Raw genomic sequence first — 22,241 nt, 5'->3', positions numbered from 1 at the left:
CAGACCCTGACGCGTTACCTGTGATATTAGGGAAAAAAAAGATAAAAAGCACATTAAACATTTTAAAAAATGTCCATAGTTTTGTGTCCGTGGGCATGGCCAGCCATCAGCGTTGTGCGTCTCGTTATCAGTTAGGTTATAATTAGCTTCAAGCTCCGATAGGGGCAACGTGCGGCTCTTCGTCTCTCGTAAGACTCCAATTCACAGTGTGCACTACAGCTGCAAAGCCCGAGCATCAGCTGTAGACTTGCCTGAATATTCACCCATTATTGCAAGTTTTACGTATGTGTGTTTACAACTAGAATTTCATTTAACGTGAATATAATATTCTTCCAGAATCACCTCCAGATAGGAAACGCTTTGCAGCCACCCTGTCCAAAAAGAAGCAATGTCAATAATGATCCAACGTCTGACCCCGGTAGACCCCCGTCCTCACCTGCACTGTCTGTGATGAGCTGGTGATGGTCCATGTTATAGTGACAGATAAATGACGTCTCCAAATAGGGTTTCTCTTGAAACCGGCGGAGCCAGCGATCCTGTCCCCACTGTATACGTGCAGCGGCTCGTCCAGCATGAAGAGGGTGTGCTTCCAGTGAGTAAGCCTTGGGGCAAAAGGGAGAGTGACGTCTGTGACCGATTACACAACACTAGATAAATTACAGAAGGATTTATTTGTATGGCGTGGATTATGTTCAACCATGTTGGCTTTGGAACGAGCCATGCTTCAGCCGATTTGTCGACCGACGGTGATCTGTCATCTGTCCCATACACAGGAGCGCTCCAGTGTTCTCGATGAGAAAGCCACTGACGTGTCTGGGACGACAAAGCAATCACGTCTGAAATCTGACAATAAGTTGGCCAGCGCAACCATACACATTAGCGTGTCGGCCGACCAGTCGATATTGGCTTATTGTGTATCGGGTGCTTGTAGTTCTAGAATATTAGAACACTTGTTTCATCTGTTCCAGTGTTATTTCAATAACTAAAATATTTGAACCATTGTCCCCTGAAAATCTAATATTGTCACAATCTGGCAGAAAAAATAAATCAGTTCTGTTTGTATAAAAGGACGGTGACAAAAATGTATCCGTCATGTCAAACCATCAGTTAGAAGTGTTTATTATATAACATGCTGAAAAGAGTCAGTTGTGTCTTAGGAGATGGAGTTCAGCTTTGGTTAAAGGGGTAATGCGGCGCTGATAACATTTCTACACACACCTGCCTAGATCTGTGGATGATCGGAGTTCTGTTCATTATAGCTTGTACACTTAAGGTACCTTCACACTAAACGATATCGCTAGCGATCCGTGATGTTGCAGCGTCCTGGATAGCGATATCGTTGTGTTTGACAGGCAACAGCGATCAGGATCCTGCTGTGACATCGTTGGTCGGAGAAGAAAGTCCAGAACTTTATTTCGTCGCTGGATCGGTGTGTGTGACACCGATCCAGCGATGTCTTCACTGGTAACCAGGGTAAACATCGGGTTACTAAGCGCAGGGCTGCGCTTAGTAACCCGATGTTTACCCTGGTTACCAGCGTAAACGTAAAAAAAAACAACACATACATTCCGGTGCCCGGCGTCCGCTTCCCTGCACTCCTCCTGCATCCTGTGTAAGTGCCGGCCGTAAAGCAGAGCGGTGACGTCACCGCTCTGCTCTGTGGGAGATGCCGGAGATGTTCGGCGCTGACACAGGATGCAGGAGGAGTGCAGGGAAGCGGACGCCGGGCACCGGAATGTGAGTATGTGGGGTTTTTTTTTACATTTACGCTGGTAACCAGGGTAAACATCGGGTTACTAAGCGCGGCCCTGCGCTTAGTAACCCGATGTTTACCCTGGTGACCAGGGGACCTCGGCATCGTTGGTCGCTGGAGAGCCATCTGTGTGACAGCTCCCCAGCGACCGACCACACAGCGACTAAACAGCGACGCTGCAGCGATCGGCATCGTTGTCTGTATCGCTGCAGCGTCGTTTAGTGTGAAGGTACCTTTAGACTCAGATTCATCAGACAGGTGTTTGTGTTTTTCATGCCAGTCTTGACGGGGCAGAGGGTAGAATGAGGCTTGCCCAATCACCGCATGCAGATTTATAGCATTACGATGCTCTTCAACCATTATATTAAAATCGCTACTATCAAAAGAAAATTAACCGTATTCCTCCCAGGAGCCACAAGCTTTCAATTGCGCAAGCAGCAGTTCTTTGACGGCACAGATGTGCTGCAGAGCAAGCGTTCAGATTTCTGGGGCGTGTTAACAGCTGCCATCGACTACTGTATGTACTGAGGGAGGACTGTGTCCGCTCCCTGCCACATCCCTATGACTGATAGCCGGGGGTTCCAGCGAGGAATAAAGTTCATATTCTCCCAGGAGTCAGTAAGAAGACGACAGCATTGAAATGCTATCAACCTACACGTTAACCCTATGTCTGCAGGATAATAGTGTTTGGGGACATGACAGATTTGCCTTTAAGTAGAAATTGCTGTAAAGGGATCATTGGGCAGTGTCTGGTATTGCAGTCCACTTCTATTCAATAAGGATAAGAAATATTGAACAGAAGTAATGATGTTTCTCGGGATTAAAAAAGCTATTTTATTAACTTAACATTTTTAAGTTTTGGGCACACAGACAACCCAACTTGTATTTGAGCTTCATTCCTCTACAAGCAGTAAATGTGTGAAAATATTGGTATATTGGGTTTAATGAAGTGTCTGTGCATTTTTATTGGAACAACCCAATGCCACACTGCCAAATTGAGCGTACATGCTTATGCCTATTTGGCAAATTGAAGTTTCAGGTAAGCTTTTCAGTCTTTGCTCAGAACAAGAGCTTATAGCAAAAGGTGTATACACCGGCGCAGGGACGTTGCCTAAACCTGGATGCATCGTATACTCTGAAAACGTGGTAGCAATGTTCAGTATTTTTAGCAAGTTTGAGAAAATTAAGTTACCACATTATGACTTGGCCAATCCGGCAGGTCTTTATTTAACCAGTCTAACCTGCTTCTGAATTACCAATCTCACATGTCTACAGCTTAGGACTTTTTTTTCTTTAATATATAAATGTAATATCTTACGTACTGGTTGAAAGGTCCAGTATCCAACTCCACCTGCTCCTGGTTATCAATATTCTGGAACTGGACACTGAACCAAGCAGTGAAGCCATGAAAAGTGCCGTCACGATCCACATGGAAATGAAAGTCGCCGCTCATACTCTAAAGAACAAACAAAAGGTTCTAAACTCAGTGTAACATCCAAACAAAAAAAAAAGTCAAATGAAAAAATGACCTTCACCTCTAGATCTTCAACACTTAGTGTCTTCATATTGACATCTAGTAAGGTGCAAGGCTTAGACAGACAATCCTCTGGTTTTAATATATAATCAGGTTTTGGTCTGGAAAAAAACTCTTGAATGGCCACAGGCCTGTGGTGGAAGAAAGGTGTGAAGATCAATGATGTGTGACAGCAGAAACCAATCTCTTAGCACATTTGCAGATAATAGTTTCCTTTTAACTATTATTTAAAGCAGGCTTTTATGTGAATTTTGTCTATAAATCTGGTGATAGAAAAAAAAAATATACAAGTTTCACATTAGCCCCTCGGCCAAATATTGGGCTCTTACTACTTCTTCTAGTCAGATCTTCCTAAATTGTATTGAAGTATTTAAGAGGGAATTTGTCAGCAGGATTTCATTCAATTTATTTATATGTGCATGTAGCTCTTGCAAAGACCAATCCAATACTGTTACATGGCCAGTCCGTTCCTTCATCACCATAAATGAATGTCATTGAGGCTGAAGTGCTTTTGGCACGTGGAAGCTCTTCCAAAGCCTCTGACCCTGCGATTCTATTCTCCGCCCCGTGCTGTTGTCTTATGTTTGATTTCACGTAAAGGAGCTGTCGGACAATCAGAAGAAGATGGTGCTAGAGTGACAAGAGTCTCGGGAAGAGCTTCCTTGCACCGAAAGCACTTTACCCTCATTTACATATTCATTTAGCCATTGCCTTCTCTGGCATGGGCTGGATATAGAACGGTATGGGCATATACATTGTTTGGGTGGCAAAATCCTGCTAACAGATCCCCTTTAAGACTTCAGCAGAAGGTCGGATTAGTAGGTGATAAGGGCTAATTCACTATTTAAAAAAAAAATGGAATAAATAATCTAATACGGATTAGTTAATTTTTTACAACTTTTTAAATGTACGCATTGTATTTTGTTTTTGTTCCGAGTTGTTTTCATCCATATATGTTCAAATACAAAGGATTACCGTAACTACAGCTCTGGCAAAAATTAAGAGACCACTGGAAAACGTTCAGTTTGGCTGATTTTTCGCTTTATAGGTACACTACCGTTCCAAAGTTTAGGGTCACCCAGACAATTGTGTTTTCCATGATAACTCATACTTTTATTAATCAAATGAATTGAAAATCTAGTCCAGACATTAACAAGGTTAAAAAAAAAAAAATTTGAAATAACTTTCTCCTTCAAATTTGTTTTCGTCACAAAATGCTCCCTTTGCATCAATTCCAGCGCTTTGGCACTCTAGCAGTTAATTTGCTGAGGTAATCTGGAGAAATTTCACCCCATGCTCCCAGAAGCCCCTCCACAAGTTGGTTTGGCTTTTTGGGCATTTTTTGCACCATACGGTCAAGCTGCTCCCACAACAGCTAATGGGGTTGAGACCTGGTGACTGCGCTGGCCACTCCATTACAGATAGATACCGGCTGCCTGCTTCTTCCCTAAATAGTTCTTGCATAATTTGGAGGTGTGCTTTGGTCATTGTCCTGTTGTAGGATGAAATTGGCTCCAATCAAGCGCTGTCCACAGGATATGGCATGGAGTTGCAAAATGGAGTGATAGCCTTCCTCATTCAAAATCCCTTTTACCTTGTACAAATCTCCCACTTTACCAGCACAAAAGTAACCCCAGACCATCACATGACCTCCACCATGCTTGACAGATGGTGTGAGGCACTCTTCCAGCATCTTTTCAGTTGTTCTGCGTCTCACAAATGTTCTTCTGTGATCCAAACACCTCAAACTTGGATTCCTCTGTCCAATGTCTGTGTTCTTTTGCCCATAATAATCTTTTCTTTTTATTAGCCAGTCTCAGATATGGCTTTTTCTTTGCCACTGTGCTCTGAAGTCCAGTATCCCGGAGTCACCTCTTCACTGTAGACATTGACACTGGCGTTTTACGTGTACTATTAAATGAAGCTGCCAGTTGAGGACCTGTGAGGCGTCGATTTCTCAAACTATAGACTCTAATGTATTAGTCTCGTTGCTCAGTTGTGCAGCGGAGCCTCCCACCTCTATCTCTACTCTGGTTAGAGCCTGTTTGTGCTCTCCTTTGAAGGGAGTACACATGTTGTAGGAAATCTTCAGTTTCTTGGCAATTTCTCGCATGGAATAGCCTTCATTTCTAAGAACAAGAATAGACTGTCGAGTTTCACACGAAAGTTCTTTTTTTCTGGCCATTTTGAGAGTTTAATGGAACCAACAAATGTAATACTCCAGATTCTCAACTAGCTCAAAGGAAGGTTAAGGGTATGTGCACACGTTGCGGATTCTGCTGCGGATTTTTCCGCAGCGGATTTGGAAAATCCGCAGTGCAAAACCACTGCGGTTTTCACTGCGGATTTTTACCGCGGTTTCTTCTGCGGATTCCTCTGCGGGTTTTCAGCTGCACTTTCCCATTGGTGCATGTTGAAAACCGCTGCGGAATCCGCAGAAGGAATTGACATGCTGCGGAAAATAATCCGCTGCGTTTCCGCGCGGAATTTTCCGCAGCATGTGCACAGCGGTTTTTTTTTCCTATAGGTTTACATGGTACTGTAAACTTTGGGAAAACTGCTGCGAATCCGCAGCGTCGGATCCGCAGCGTGTGCACATACCCTTATAGGTTCCCTAATCAACTGAGCTAACATGCTTGCACAAGTGTTTTAATGGTATTCTGACCATCCATTAGCCTTCTTACACAGTTAGCAAACACAAAGTACCATAAGAACACTGGAGTGATGGTTGTTGGAAATGGACCTCTATACACCTATGAATATATTGCATTACAAACCAGATTTTTGCAGCTAGAATAGTCATTTACCACATTAACAATGTATAGAGTGTATTTCTAAATCATTTACTGTTAGCTTCATTGGAAAAAAATGAGCTTTTCTATAAAAAAAAATGGTAATTTCTAAGTGACCCTAAACTTTGGTACGGTAGTGTATATTTGAGTAAAATGTAAATTATTCTTTTAGTCTATAAACTTCTGACATGTCTCTGAATTTACATGAAATAAATGTATTTTTTTCTGAAAGAAAACTGTTCAAAATTTAAAAAAAAAACCAATGCTTTCAGACCTCAAATAATGCAAAGAAAACAAGTTCATAATATTTAGAAACAACAATACTAATGTTTTAACTCAGGAATAGTTCAGAAATCAATATTTTGTGGAATAACCATGATTTTTAAATCACAGCTTTCCTGCGTCTTGGCATGCTTTCCACCAGTCTTTCACACTGCTTCTGGCTCAAAAATGTAAGCAGTTCTTCTTTGTTTGAAGGCTTGTGACTATCCATCATCCTCTTGATTACATTCCAGAGGTTTTCAATGGGGTTCAGGTCTGGAGATTGGGCTGCCCATGACAGGGTTTTGATGTGGTGGTCTCTTAATTTTTGCCAGAGCTGTAGATTTTTTGCCATTTTGTGCTGTTACCCAAGTACAGAAGACACATTTGAACTCTAAAAATGAACCATGTGTTTCCAGTCCATCTATTGACTTCTATGTGCTAAAATCAATGACTAGGTCATAAGAAAATCACTGATTGGTGCTGGGTTCTGCTACTGAAACAAACATTTTGCAACTAATGATCTGAATCTGTAATACTCAAATAGAAGTCCTAGGAAACACAGTGGTTAGGGCCGCACCCTTCTATTGCTCAAACTCTTTATTCTTCTGATGAATGTTTTTTTACCAAGTACTAGTTAATATTGTGACCTCTAAGGAGCTACTAGTTAGGGTATGTGTCCACGTTCAGGATTGCATCAGGATTTGGTCAGGATTTTCCATCAGTATTTGTAAGCCAAAGCCAGGAGTGGGTGATAAATGCAGAAGTGGAGCATATGTTTCTATTATACTTTTCCTCTAATTGTTCCACTCCTGGTTTTGGCTTACAAATACTGATGTAAAATCCTGATGCAATCCTGAACGTGGACACATACCCTTATAGTATCTGGAATTGCCAAAACCTGGTCGCTCCGAAGCTACTAATTGGGGAACACTGCTCTACTGAACTGCCTTCAAGAGGCTATTTGGTCCTCTCTGTAATGTTTTATATTTGGAATTATGTCATTTTCCCCATACAGTTGTAGTCATTTTACGATTTAAAATCCAGGCTTTTTATATGTAAACAAAATAAACATCCCGTAGAATGCAAACATTCAACAATGAAGGCCTGTTTGGGGTTTTTTTTTTTTTGCAAATAGTGGTCAAAATGGTTTTAGGTTAAGTGCACATGACGTTATTTAGACGCCTGCAGGTGATCTTTTGTCAATACATTTGTGTTAGAAGTAATCTGTCACCAGATTTATGGTTTCCAATCTGAGCAGCTTTAAACAGGGACAGAGACCCCGATTCCAGTGGCAAATCATTTACCAGGCTTCTTGCTGTAGTTTTGATAAAAATCTGTTTTCTCCTACGCCTCATTGGGGGACACAGGACCATGGGTGTTATGCTGCTGCCACTAGGAGGACATTAAGTAAACAGAAAGATTAACTCCTCCTCTGCAGTATACACCCCTTCACTGGATACAATTTCAACCAGTTCTTGCTTAGTGTCTGTAGGAGGCACTTGGGTCTGTTTTCAGGCCCCAACTTTCTTATTTTAATTTTTATTTTAAAGTTTTTAGTTTTCTGTAAATTTTAAATTTTTTACTTAACGGAGTGAAGGGGGCGACGGGTTCCTTTTTTTATAGGGTCCGCTCTCCCCCGAACCATCAACAGGCGAGCACGGCGAGTATACCTCCCCGTCCCTCTCCTGCGACGTATGGGGCACGCCTAATCTACGCTAGGGCGACGGTTCCTATACGGTCCCGATCTCCCCCCTGTAAGATGGCGAGCACATGGAGTATACCTCTTATGTGCATCTCCCGGGCTCCACCGCACTCAAGCCCTCATCTTGGCGTCTCGTAGTCCCCACAGTAGCCGTAAGCCCCCTGTGGCAGGCGCAGAAGAACCCTGCAAAAATCTCCATGCGGCAGGCACAGCTGTAAGTCCCCTGAGAAGGCAAGCATGCTTCAGGAGGCTCTCCGTCCCCCGACACAGGGAGGATCGATTGAGCTGGAGGTGGTCCCTCCTTTGGTGAGTACTATCTTCCTCACGCTACCGGCGTGGGAAGAAGCGGTCCGGGTCCCTGGGGAGAGGTACCGCTGGCTAGATGCCAGCGACGATCGTTTGGCGCGGCGGCGCGGCCGCCAGAGCGCTTCATCGGCCGGCTCCACTAATTTAGTCCCCGGCTTCTCCAGCCAGACTAGGCCGCAGTTCAAAAAACCCGCCCACGCCGGAGCCCCGCCCACTGTTCAGGCGCTTCTCGTTTTGAATGAGAAGAGCCCTGCAAATCTCGGGCGCCATCTTGGGACTCCACTGCTACAGGGAAATACAGCCGAAAACGCTACCTCCCTCTCTTCCTCCCTGGGGACACCAGTTCAGGACCGTGGGTAAGCTGCTCCGCTGCATAGGGAAAAGCTTAACCCCTTCCCTGCTCACATAACTGCTACTGCGGTTTATCGGAGATAGACATTCACTATGTCTCAATCTATGGAAAAAAGGGGACAAAAAAGCACACTGTATTTTTTACCATTTGTGCCACTTGCACGTCTGCCTTGCCAAGTACCCACAGTCCCCCCTTGTGCCAGAACTGTGACCTGGCCAGTGCGCAGCCGCCTTCTGCCGCCACTTCCTATGTCGTCTCCTGAGTGGGCCGCGCACGTTCAGTGGAATCCTGGGTCCTCCTTCAACCAGAATTCACCTCCGTCGGCTGCGACGGAATCTGATAACAGCGCGGGGCTGTCCGAACACAGGGGGCGCACCGTTGTACGGGACTCCCGGGGTTCCAGGAAAAGGACTTTTCCCCATCTCCCGTACACGCGCGAGCTTCAGCTTCTGCAAGCTCATTTTCTCGCTCCCCCTCCCCTGAGGGTCGCAGCATACAGGGCTCAGTATATGAGTCGGAGGAATCTTTAACCCAGACTCCTCTATTGGTCAGGCATTAATGGTGGACGATGAATCTGCTTCCTCTCAGGAACACGTTGTATCTTTTAAGAAGTCTCCATAATCACCCTGAGTTTCAGGATATTATCCAAAACATAGGGAGCAGAAAAGCGCTTTACGGCTCAAAAAGCCACGGAAGCTAAATATCCTTTCTCAAGGGATCTGGTGAAGGGCTTACTTCTTTCTCCTTCTGGATCCTGCCGTGTCGCGGCTTGCATCCAAAACAATCTTCTCTCTGTCAGACGATTCATCAGTCTAAAACCCTTCTGACCGCCAGATTGATTATTTGGCTCGCTCAGTCTTTGAAGTCTCAGGAGCAGCCCTCCTTCCATCCTTTGCAGCTACCTGGGTAGCTAAGGCAATGGTGACCTGGGCTGAGGTGTTGACCTTTACCGTCCACGGCAGTAATCTTCCACCAGAGATGGCCAGACTAGTTAACCAGTTAGCTCAGGCCGGAGATTTTGTCGTTAGCGCTTCCATAGATGCGGCTAATTACGCAGCGCAAGCGGCTGCTAACGCAATTTCCATCGGGGGGGGGCCCTATGGCTCCGCAATTGGCGAGCAGACTCTCCTTCCAAAAAGTCGCTGACCTCTCTTCCTTACCAAGCGGGTCGTTTAATTTGGGGGAAAACCTAGACCAAATCATTTGACGCTACCGGATTATAAAAAAAAAAAAAAAAAAAAAAAAAAAGTGAATTTCTTCCCCAGCATGGAATCAGCAGCAGTTTCGATTCCAGTCATTTCGTAACAACTCCAGTTTGTCGTCCTCTTCCCCTGGTTCGGGACGTCGGCACAACAGAACTTCCCAGGGCTCATACAGACCAAACCGTTCCTGGAAACCCGGACCCAGGCCGTCTGCCCCTGAGCCGTCCGCATCCCTTAAACCTTCACAATGACTCGTTGGCATGTCCGGCTGACACTGACAACGTAGGCTGACGCCTTCTTTCGTTCTGTCAACAGTGGCTCTCGGTCGTTCACGACGAGTGGGTCAGAGAGCTCGGGTCTTCCGGATACAAAATCGAGTTTTTTTCTCTTCACGCCATACAGGCGCTTCAAAAGGACGGTGTCATCACTCCAGTCCCTCGTGACCAAAGGTTCACGTGGTTTTACTCCAACCTTTTCGTGGTCCCAAAGAAGGACGGGACTCTACGGCCCATACTGGATCTCAAACTGCTAAAACAAATTCATACGGGTCCGACACTTCAGGATGAACCGCCTCCGTTCCGTTGTCGCGTCCCTGAAAAAAGGAGAGTGCCTTGCATTCATAGACATCAAAAGATGCCTATCTACACTTCCCAATTTTTCCCTCTCATCAGCAGTTCCTGCTCTTTGCAGCCCAAGAAGTACACTTCCAGTCTGTGGCCTTGCCCTTCGGACTTGCCACCGCACCAAGAGTCTTCACAAAGGTCATGGCGGCTGTCATGGCCATTCTTCACGCTCGGGGAGTGGTAGTCCTGCCATATCTGGACGACCTATTAATCAAAGGTCCGTCCCAGTCTACCTGCGAGGAGTCGGTGAGCATCACCGTGGATTCTCCTTCTCGCCTGGGTTGTAAGATCAACTTCGAGAAATCATCTCCAGTGCCGGCCCAGCAAATCTCCTTCCTGGGCATGATTTTGAACTCTTCCCACGGGCTGGTCATTCTCCCTCCAGAGAAGGTTCTATCCTTACAACAGGGAGCACGCAGGCTCTTCCGCCCAGTCCCTCACTCCATTCGCTTTGCGATGCGCATCCTCGGAAAAATGGTTGCGGCGATGGAAGCCTTTCTGTTTGCGCAGTGCCATCCCCGTCCCTTGCAACAGGCGCTCCTTTTAGCCTGAGACAGAAGCCCGGTTCCTCTCGACCGTCGCTTTCATCTACCCCCACAGGTCAGGCAGACCCTCAGGTGGTGGCCACTACAGTCTTCCTTGAACCAAGGGAAATCCTTTCTTCCTGTGCGCTGGTTAGTGGTGACTACCGATGCCAGCCTTTTTGGCTGGGGTGCAATTTTTATTCACCACACGGCACAAGGTCATTGGTCCACGAGATAGTCACGTCTCCCAATCAATATCCTGGAAATTTGAGCGATCATTCTCGCTTTACACAACTTTCACCAACCTTCTCGCAGGTCATCCCATCAGAATTCAATCCCACAACGCCACAGCCGTGGCGTACATCAACCACAAGGGGGAACCCGCAGCAGAGCAGCCATGCGCGAAGTCTCCCACATCCTGCGCTTGGCAGAGACCAATCACTCGCTCATATCGGCGATCCACATACCGGGCGTGGAGAATTGGGAAGCGGACTTCCTCAGTCGCCAAAGTCTTGCTTCGGGCGAGTGGTCCCTCCATCCGGAAGTTTTCCAGCAGATTTGCCTTCGCTGGCTGACGCCGGATGTGGATCTCATGACCTTGAGGTTCAACAACCAGGTTCCCCAGTTCATTGCCCGTTCCCACGATCCTCGCGCCATCGGGGTAGATGCCCTGGTTCTGTCGTGGCATCCGTTCCAGCTGCCATACATTTTTCCGCCCCTTTCTCTGCTTCCGAGAGTCATCAAAAAGATCAGAGCAGAGGAGAGACCGGTGATTCTCGTCGCGCCCGACTGGCCGCGCCGAGCATGGTACGCGGAACTCGTCCAAATGGTCGCCAACACCCCCTGGCGCCTTCCAGATCGCACGGACCTTCTCTTCCAGGGCCCAATTTGCCATGAGAACTCTGGGACCCTGTCTTTGACGGCGTGGCCGTTGAATCCTGGATTTTAGCCCAAGCCGGATTCTCTCCGGGGGTCCTTCTACCATGATTCGCGCTAGGAAACCCGTATCCATGCGCATTTATCATCGCACCTGGCGTATCTTCTTTTCATAGTGCAATACCCATGGACGTTTGCCCTTAGTCTTTTCCATTCCGTCCATTCTGGAGTTTCTCCAATCAAGTTTAGAGTCAGGCCTTGCCCTAAGCTCGCTCAAGGGACAAGTGTCCGCCTTGTCTGTTCTATTCCAACGAAGGATCGCTTCCAGACTGCCGGTTAAGACGTTCATGCAAGGAGTCTCCCGGGTGGTTCCTCCCTATAGAATGCCTTTGGCGTCATGGGATCTTAACTTGGTTCTCGGAGTTCTTCAGGAGGCCTCTTTCGAACCATTGCAGGACATCTCTCTCACCCTCCTCTCATCGAAGGTGGTCTTTCTAGTGGCAATTACGTCAATTAGGAGAGTTTCTGAGTTGGCGGCTCTCTCTTGCCGACCCCCCCCCCCCCTTTGCTGAATTTTTTACCCAGATAAGGTGGTTTTGAGAACCTCTCCCGAGGACATTGTCTTCCCGTCTTTCTGTCCTGCACCTACTCATTGTATCGAGAAAGCTCTCCATACTCTGGATCTGGTTTGAGCTCTTCGGAGGTACATATCTCGCACGGCTCCCTTCCTTAAGTCGGATGTCCTCTTCGTGCTTCCGGAGGGACATAGGAAGGGTCTACCTGCCTCAAAGGCCACTCTAGCCAAGTAGATTTGTTCCGCTATTCAGGAATCCTATCGTGTCAGGAACACTCCTGTCCCACCTGGGATTCAGGCGCATTCCACCCGGTCGGTCGGTGCTTCTTGGGCCATTCGGCACCAGGCGTCCGCACATCAGCTTGTAAAGCTACGACTTAGTCCAGTCTGCATACTTTCACGAAGCACTACCTCATCCATACTCAGGCTTCGGCAGACGCTGCCCTCGGCAGGCGCATTCTGCACACATCGGTACCTCAGTAAGCTGGTGGTACATGGGGTATTAGCATATTGCTCCCCACCCAGGGACTGCTTTTGTACGTCCCATGGTCCTGTGTCCCCCAATGAGGCGTAGGAGAAAAGGAGATTTTTGTGTACTCACCGTAAAATCTTTTTCTCCGAGCCACTCATTGGGGGACACAGCACCCACCCTGTTAGCCTGTTTTGGCTTGTTGTTACTTCTTTGGTTTTGACATAGTTTGTCTTTGTTCATGCTCCTACTGCTTTACTACCGAACTGGTTGAAATTGTATCCAGTGAAGGGGCGTATACTGCAGAGGAGGAGTTAATCTTTCTGTTTACTTAGTGTCCTCCTAGTGGCAGCAGCATAACACCCATGGTCCTGTGTCCCCCAATGAGTGGCTCGGAGAAAAAGATTTTACGGTGAGTACACAAAAATCTCCTTTTCTCTGCTAGTCCACTAAGTGAAAAATTCTGACTAATCCCACCCATGTCATTGATTGATTGCTTTCCGCCTACACTGTGCATAGGCAGAAATAGTACAAACAATGGTGAGGATCAGGGCTAGACAGAGCTCAAATATCGTGGACTGGATAGTAGAAACTAATCTGAGAGGACTAGCAGAGCTCCAGCATATAAAAAAGTTTTATCAAAACTACAGCAAGAAGCCCAATCAGTGACCCAGCATTAGAATCAGTGTTTCTGCCCCTACTTTATGCTGCTCTTGGAATGAGTAGCAAATACCTAGTGATAGATTCTCTTTAATATTTTTTTTTATCTTTATAAATCAGTATTATTGGATAGTGTTTGTGCTTGAGATAGTAATACTTTTATTTACATCTCGTTACCTTGGAGACTGACCACCACTCCTAGAAAGCAGAATATGTGCAGTGCTTACAAGCTCTTTTCTACTTATCTGAAGCAAGTCTTGAAACTGGCCAGAATGACTGGAGAGCATCATTACCTGTCAATCCCGGCCAGCTTCAGTGTAGTGCTCACAAGGTAGACCGCAGCAGTGGTCGGTCTCCTAGGCAATGAAATGTAAATAAATCAAAGTGTTACCATCCCAAGAACAGCTGAATTTTTTTTTTTCATATGCAATTTATTGCTTAAGTGCTTGTATTTACAAGCACTATCAACAATATCCATATATGAAAAGGGGAATATCCTTTTAACCCATTCAAGACCAGGCCACTTACCTCTGTTCCTGATCAGGCATATATTCAGGTCTTTTGGTACATGCAATTTAACCCCTTAGTGACGGAGCCAAATTTTTGAAATCTGACCAATGTCACTTTGTGGTAATAACTCTGGAACGCTTCAACAAATCCCAGTGATTGAGATTTTTAAACTCTGAATGATTACCTTTTTAGTCCAGATCATCATACCACAACAGGGATTTTTGTGTACTCACCGTAAAATCCTTTTCTCCAAGCCACTCACTGGGGGACACAGGACCATGGGTGTTATGCTGCCTGCCACTAGGAGGACACTAAGAAAACTTGAACAAAATTAGCTCTTCTTCTACAGTATACACTCATGCTAGCTGTAATTGAACCAGTTCAGTGCCAAAGCAGTAGGAGCTTATAACTATCAAACAGAATACAATATGTAAAACCAAATAGCCAACAGGGTGGGTGCTGTGTCCCCCAATGAGAGTCTCGAAGTAAAGGATTTTACGGCGAGTACACAAAAATCCCCGTTTCTCCTTCGCCTCATTGGGGGAAGGGAAACAGGACCATGGAATGTCCTAAAGCAGTCCCTGGGTGGGAAACAGCACACAGCTGAAAACCCCATGTACCGTAGCCTACAGATGTGTTACCGCCGATTGCAGAATTTTTCTGCCAAGGGACGCATCTGCAAAAGCCTGAGCATGAATATTGTAGTGCTTCACAAAGGTAAGCAGGCTCGACCAAGTCGCAGCTTTGCAAACTTGTTGTGCCGTCGCCTGATGCCGAATGGCCCAAGAAGCACCCACTAACCAAGTGGAGTGTGCCTTAATCCCCGCTGGGATAGTCTTGCCTCGGACACGGTAAGACTCTTGAATCTCCGAGCGAATCCACCTGGCTATTGTAGCCTTAGAAGCAGGTAGACCTTTCCTGAGCCCCTCCGGAGGCACAAAAAGGGCATCCGACTTGCGAAAAGGCGCCATCCGTGAGACGTACCTTCTAAGAGTTCTCACCACATTGAGTGTGTGAAGAGCCCTCTCAATACGATGGACAGGTGCTGGACAAAACGAAGGCAAGACAATGTCCTCCTTTAGGTGGAAGGAAGAGACGACCAAGTAGGAAGGACGGAGGAAAATGAGGAACGGAGTTCGGCAGGATAGTGCAGCTAACTCAGAGACCCGTCTGATCGACGTTACCGCCACCAAAAAAGCTACCTTCCAAGAAAGTAAGGTTAACGATACATCCTGCAGCGGCTTGAAAGGAGCATCCTGAAGAACACCTAGGACCAAGTTAAGATCCCATGATTCCAATGGCATTTTATAGGGAGGTAACATGTGAGCCACCCCCTGAATGAAGGTCTTCACCTGCAATCTGGTCGCTATCCTGTGTTGGAAATAGGACGGATAAGGCAGAAATATGGCATTTCAAAGAACAAAGCGCTAGACCTGACTCGAGACCAGTCTGGAGAAATTCCAAAATGGAAGGGATTGAAAACACGAGGGGGGAACATCCACGGTCCTTGCACCATGAGAAAAAAAAAGTCTTCCAAACGCGATGATAAATGCGCATTGATGCAGGCTTCCGAGCGCTAATCATAGTGGACACCACCTGTTGGGAAAAACGACTTGGGCTAGAACCCAGGATTCAATGGCCAAGCCATTAAAGACAGAGCCCCTGAGTTCTGGTGGTAAATGGGGCCCTGGGAAAGCAGGTCGGGACGATCTGCCAACCTCCAGGGAACTTCGGCGACGAGTTGTACCAGTTCTGCGTACCACGCTCGCCAGGGCCAATCTGGCGCGACTAGAATCACTGGGATTCCCGTCGCTCTGATCTTCCTGATGACCCTCGGAAGTAATAGGAGCGGGGGAAATACATAAGGAAGGCGAAACTGATGCCACGGGAGAACCAGTGCGTCCATCCCGATGGCTACCTGATTGCGAGAGCGGGCTATGAACTGTGGAACCTATGCATTTAGCCTCGAGGCCATCAGACTGACATCCTTGTCCCCCAGCGATGGCAAATCTGCTGAAAAACTTCCAGATGAAGAGACCATTCTCCCGAGGCGAGACCCTGACGGCTGAGAAAATCTGCCGCCTAATTTTCTACTCCCGGGATGTGGACTGCTGAGATGACCGAGTGATTACTCTCGGCCCATCGGAGAATGTGACTTACTTCGAGCATTGCAAGCTTGCTGCGTGTGCCCCCCTGTCCGTTGATTTACACCACAGTCGTGGCATTGTCCAATTGAATCCGGATGGGGCGACCTGCCAGAAGATGATTAAACCGCCGACGGGCCAACCTGATTGCTCGTATTTCCAAGAGATTGGTAGAGAGACGCGATTCCAGAGCGGACTAGCGTCCCTAGGCCGTGTAATGACTGAAGACTGCTCCCCAACCTAGGAGACTGGTCACCACCAGCCAACGTACTGGGAGAGGATTTTCCCTGATCCAGAGAAGACCTCACCGTCTACCATCTGAGGGTCTGTCTGACCCACTGAGACAGCCAGACCCGACGGTCCAGAGAGAAAGGGTTCCTGTCCCAGGCTGTCAGAGGTGCATGTTGCAGGGGACGGAAGTGTAGCTGGTTGAATGGAACCGCCTCCATTGCCATGACCATCTTGCCTAAAACTGTTATCCCGAATGGAGTGAGGGACAGATCGGGAGAGCATCCGGGCTCCTTGTTGTAACGCCATAACTTTTTTTGGAGGAAGGATCACCAACCCACGGAAAGTGTCTAGGATCATGCATAAGAAGGGTATCTGCTGAGCTGGTACCGGCGGCGATTTGTCTAAGTTGATCATCCAACCCAGGCGAGAAACAGTATCCACCGCGATGCTTACGCAGTCTGCGCAGGCCTGAAATGATGGGCCTTTGATTAATAGGTCGTCTAGGTATGGTAGCACAACCATGCCCCGAGAATGAAGAATGGACATGATTGCCACCATGACCTTGGTGAACACCCTGGGGGCGGTGGCGAGGCCAAAGCCGTGAAATGGAAGTGTTCGTCGTGAATCGCAAAACGTAGGAATCTTTGGTGAGGTGGAAAAATCAGGATATGGAGATAAGCATCCCGGATGTCTATGGATGCGAGAAACTCCCCCTTCTACATTGAGGTGATGACCGAGTGGAGGGACTCCATTCGGAAGTGACGAACGCTGACGAATTTGTTTAACAGGTTTAAATTCAGTATGGGGCACACTTTTCCGTCCTTTTTTGGAACCACGAACAGGTTTGAGTAAAACCCTTTGAACCTTTCGTCTTGGGGCACCGGAATGATGACTCCGTTTTTGCGAAGTGCGTCTATGGCTTGGTAGAAAGAAGTCGCCCGCTATTCTGTTTTGGGGGAACAAGACTGAAAAAATGTGTGGTCGGGGAAGAAGAGAACTCTAGCTTGTATTCGGAGGACACCAGGTCCCTGATTTACCTGTCGTGAACGACCTACAGACAGGCCTGACGGAACAAAAGCAGATGGCTGCCTACTTTGCTGGTGTCCGTTGGATACCGGAAGGAGTCATTGCGCAGAGAACCCGTGTTGGATCTGGATCACTTGGATCTACACTATTTTGGCCTGCTTTTCCATTAGGGTTTAGGTCTATATGAGACCTGGGAGCCCCTGTCTTTAAGCGGAGGACACCCCGAACCGGAAAAAGCGGACGTGGAGGGTCAGTTCGTGTTGCCGCGAAAAGTCCGGGTCTGCTGTTGACTCCGAAAAGGCCGGCTGGGCTTTCGCTGGGGAAGGAATTTACTTTTCCCTCCAGTAGCATTGGAGATAAGTTGATCTAGTTTCTCTCCAAATAGGCGACCGCTCTGGTAAGGCAGAGAGGTTAGGGACTTTTTTGAAGCAGAATCCGCGTGCCACTCTCTGAGCCATTATGCCCTCCTTATGGTGATTGCATTTGCGGCTGCCAGCGCAGCGCAATTGGCTGCATCTAGTGAAGCGTGTACCACGTAAATCGCCAGCCCAGGAAATCTAATTAGCTAGACTCGCTGCCTCAGGAGGGAGGTTACTTTCTTGAATTAATTTAGAAAGGTCCTTTGCCCAAGCGGCTATAGCTTTAGCCACCCATATCGCAGCAAAGGATTGAGAAAGTGCAGAGCCAGAGGCTTCAAAGTCTGACCGAGCAGTCAGATAGGGATAAGGGTTTTTGATGAGAGGCATGATATGGAATGATCTACTGAAGGGGACTCTATCCAGCTCTTCCTTAGATCAGGAGCAAAGGGATATCTTGTTTCAAGGGGCTTCTGCCCAGTGAAATGTTTGTCCGGCCGATTCCTATGTCTCTGAACAATGTTCATAAACTCGGGGTGATTGACAAACACCCTATGGGGACGTTTAACCCTTTTGAAGGACATTGCGTGATCTGGTATAGCGGAAGAGTCTTCCTCCACCATTAGAGTCTTGTTGACAGCCTCGATGAGGGTATCTAACGTCTCCTGAAACTCCTGCGAGTCTAGGTCTATGGAGACGTCAGACTCGTATTCTGAGTCGTGTTCGCTGCGAACCCCTTCAGAGGGGGAGCGGGAAATAGGACTCCCGGACCTCGAAGCATGAGAGTGCGTGAGGGATGTAGTATGGGTCTGCTTCCTAGAATCTTGTGCAGATCTTGCTAGGGAACGACCTCTGCTGGCTAACGGATGCCGTACAGAAGGGGAGCTTTCCATACCAAGTGAAAGGGTGCCCTGACTTGAGGAGGGGTCCTGGAGAGACTCTATTGCTTTGACCAGAGAAGACAGACTGTGCCAGAGACGTAGCCCATTCAGAGGCACTAGGTCCACTAGGGTTGGCATTAGTGGAGGGCTCCAGGACGCATGCCGGGTCACAGGCTGCGCAGAAAGGGGTATTGTAGCCCCGAGGTAATGAAGAATTGCAAGTGGTACATGAGGCAAAAAACTGTGTGTGTGTTTTGTTAGCCTTCCTTGCTTTAGGCTGTGACAGTGTACCCTTGATAACCCACTCTACTCAGGGAAGTGTACTGAAGAGAAGGGGTAAAGCTACGTTTTGTAGCTTACCCAGGTCCTTTGTCTTGTGCCCACAAGGATGATGTCCCTTGTCCACGCTCTCTATTGCTGTTCCTAGGAAAAAAAACAGCCCCACACGTGTGTGTGTGTGTCTGTGTGTGTCCAATATGGCCCCCGAGATTACCGTGGCGCTTCTCGTTTGGTATAAGAAGCCCTTGAAGCATAGAGGGAACCGCCCCTGTAAGCGGAATTAGGGGCAGAGTTGGGCCTAGACCTGGCAGAAGCCAGTGACTCAATTTTGGGCCATGGGCGGAGGAAGGAGAGACCCATGGCCTAGTCCAGCCAGAAGCCGGGGACTAAATTTTCATCAGGACCAGGACCTTCTCTGCGCCTGAGGGGAGCCCTCCTGCTGCCGCTGGACGCTGCACTCACTCACTGTCAGGTGCTGCAGCGCAGATGTAGCAGAGCCGAAAATGTGCTGAGCTTCTTAGGCCACTCAATCCCCATTTGATAGGGAGGTGAAGTGGGACAGACTGCCTCCTTCCATCATCCGCTTTCAGTCAGTGGTGATGCAGTGGGGGCTGCACGGACTCCAATGGGGGGCCTCTGTACATCCCATGGGTTCCATCACTAGGGATGGGTCATGGCTATTGTCCGGCTGTAGCCTGGCTCCGGAAGGGGGTACATGGAGGCAACACTCCGTGTTCCCAGCCGTTGGTGGTGTGGGGAGATCGGGACCCTGTGGGAACCGTTGCCCCTCAAGTGAGCCCAGGCTGTTTTTCACATTTGAAGATTTTTTTTGCTCTTATGACCACATAAATAATTGTAAAATTTGTTCCTCTTTCTGGACACTTTTTTTTTTTTTCCGAAGCTTTGATTTGGCAGCAGCTTTAGTTTATTTTTTTTAACCATTGTGCCTGCCCCATAAAAGACCATAATGTATTTCAACATTTAATTAAAAAAATATATATATTTATCTGATTTCTCCTGTAACTGGGGCTGGAATATTAGCCCCAGTTGCAGGGCAAATTCAGCCTGTTGGCTGCATAGCGTTTAGTAGCCTAAACCCACTGATCATTCTGTCATGAGGAGAAAGCGCTGTCAGCGCTAGCTGCACTGTATACACTGCAATCAGGAAGGGAAAGACTGTAATAAACCATATCTACCTTCTCTATGTGGAGTCCGGCTGTGCCTGACATCTGGCTCCCAGCAGCTGCAGGATCTTGAGCAGCTGCCAGACTATGAAGTGACGTTTTAGAACGCCACTGCAGAATATAATGCGGACGGTTCCAAAGTTTATAGTCTATGGGGCGATAGTTAAGGAGTTTTAACTTAGTAGATTTACAGAAATATTCTTTAGCACTGGAGCTTACACTAACAGTTTTTAAGCTGTATGAATATTGTGATTCTTTGCATCTTGTACCAGTACTTCATTGTAATTCATTCTTCCTGGAGCTTTTTTTTTTACTTATTATCTATGTAGATGTTATTATGACACTTACTTCAAGACACTAAAGTCTAGGCCATAAGGAGAATCCCAAAAAAGGACTCTTGCTTCATACTCTTTGTCAGCAGTGCACGGCACTAGGTGGACCCGCGCAGAGCTGGGCCACATCACTCCATCTTCCTCCAGCCACAGGTCACGAGCTAAGAGAACCGACTCCAACATGAATTCAAACTGCAGAAGGAAAACTTGGAATCAGGTCGCCGGGTAAGAGAAGGAGAATAGTGCATAACCTCAACAGCACCTTCTTATGTGACCACTGCAGACAGCATTATGTCCATATTAGAAATTATATTTTAGTTTCCCAGACCAGATTTGACAAGTTAAGAGGCAGCAATATTAGTACAAAACATCTTGGACAAGCATGAGAATGTATTAGAAATATAAGGTAAATAAAGAATGACCGCAAATAATTAAAATGCAGATGCTAAAAAGAATAAAGCTTTAAACCATACCAGCAGACAAGTTCCCATCCATTCAGACACAAGGACGTCAACCTTAGTAGGTAATTGCAATTCTTCTGCCCTGTGACACTGGACCTGGATGATGTTCGAGTATCCATTTTCGTCTACCAATTTGGCCGTCTGCTCCGCAATCTCACTTGCTTCTACTGCATACACCTGTGGGTGACAAACTGCTGTGGTCACTGTCTGAACAAAAAGGGCCACATCACACGACTGACATTTTTATCTGCCAAGATTATATCTTACAGAGAATCTGTCACCAGAACTATGCAGCCCTATTTGAGTGCAGGGTAAAGTAGGGGGCAGAAACCCCAATTATAATGTTGGGTCAATTTCTATCCTTCTTGCTGCTAAAGGTACCGTCACATTAAGCGACGCTGCAGCGATAGCGACAACGATGCCGATCGCTGCAGCGTCGCTGTTTGGTCGCTGGAGAGCTGTCACACAGACCGCTCTCTAGTGACCAACGATGCCGAGGTCCCCGGGTAACCAGGGTAAACATCGGGTTGCTAAGCGCAGGGCCGCGCTTAGTAACCCGATGTTTACCCTGGTTACCAGCGTAAAAGTAAAAAAAACAAACAGTACATACTCACCTGTGTGTCTCCCAGCGTCTGCTTCCTGACACTGACTGAGCTCCGGCCCTAACAGCAGAGCGGTGACGTCACCGCTGTGCTTTCACTTTCACTTTAGGGCCGGAGCTCAGTCAGTGTCAGGAAGCAGAGGCTGGGGGACGCGCAGGTGAGCATGTACTGTTTGTTTTTTTTACTTTTACACTGGTAACCAGGGTAAACATCGGGTTACTAAGCGCGGCCCTGCGCTTAGTAACCCGATGTTTACCCTGGTTACCAGTGTAAAACATCGCTGGTATCGTTGCTTTTGGTGTCAAACACAACGATACACAGCGATCGGACGACCAAATAAAGTTCTGGACTTTATTCAGCGACCAGCGACATCACAGCAGGATCCTGATCGCTGCTGCGTGTCAAACTAAACGATATCGCTAGCGAGGATGCTGCAACGTCACGGATCGCTAGCGATATCGTTTAGTGTGACGGTACCTTAACTCTGTTAGAAGGAGCTCATCACTGAGAGGACAATGTAGTTGTCGATATTCATGAGCTCTGTCTATCCCTGTCTCTCACCAATGATTGTCACCTTTCTGCCTATGCACAGGGTAGGCAGAAA

The 22,241-nt window shown here is 47.2% G+C and overlaps 1 protein-coding gene across 4 annotated transcripts in view; it reads right to left on the bottom strand.

Moving 5' to 3' along the window:
• Positions 1-16: 16 nt before the first annotated feature.
• Positions 17-22,241, bottom strand: part of PRMT2 (protein arginine methyltransferase 2) — a 36,857-nt gene continuing 14,632 nt past the window's right edge. The window contains exons 5-10 of one of the 4 annotated variants that reach the window (XM_077272401.1): positions 21,048-21,212; positions 20,591-20,766; positions 3,289-3,418; positions 3,076-3,209; positions 437-602; positions 17-371 (exon numbers count right to left, since the gene is read on the bottom strand). In XM_077272401.1, coding sequence (XP_077128516.1) covers positions 339-371; positions 437-602; positions 3,076-3,209; positions 3,289-3,418; positions 20,591-20,766; positions 21,048-21,212 — 804 coding nt within the window. In that variant the 3' untranslated portion in view covers positions 17-338. Of the gene's footprint in view, positions 603-3,075; positions 3,210-3,288; positions 3,419-20,269; positions 20,392-20,590; positions 20,767-21,047; positions 21,213-22,241 lie in introns of those variants that run through there. The other 3 variants (XR_013217756.1, XM_077272400.1, XM_077272402.1) reach the window with 3 other exon arrangements.

This window comes from Ranitomeya variabilis, chromosome 7 (assembly GCF_051348905.1).
Source record: "Ranitomeya variabilis isolate aRanVar5 chromosome 7, aRanVar5.hap1, whole genome shotgun sequence".
NCBI lineage: Eukaryota > Metazoa > Chordata > Amphibia > Anura > Dendrobatidae > Ranitomeya > Ranitomeya variabilis.
The sequence above is the reverse complement of the archived record's forward strand: the minus strand, read 5'-3'. Positions and strand labels throughout refer to the sequence as shown.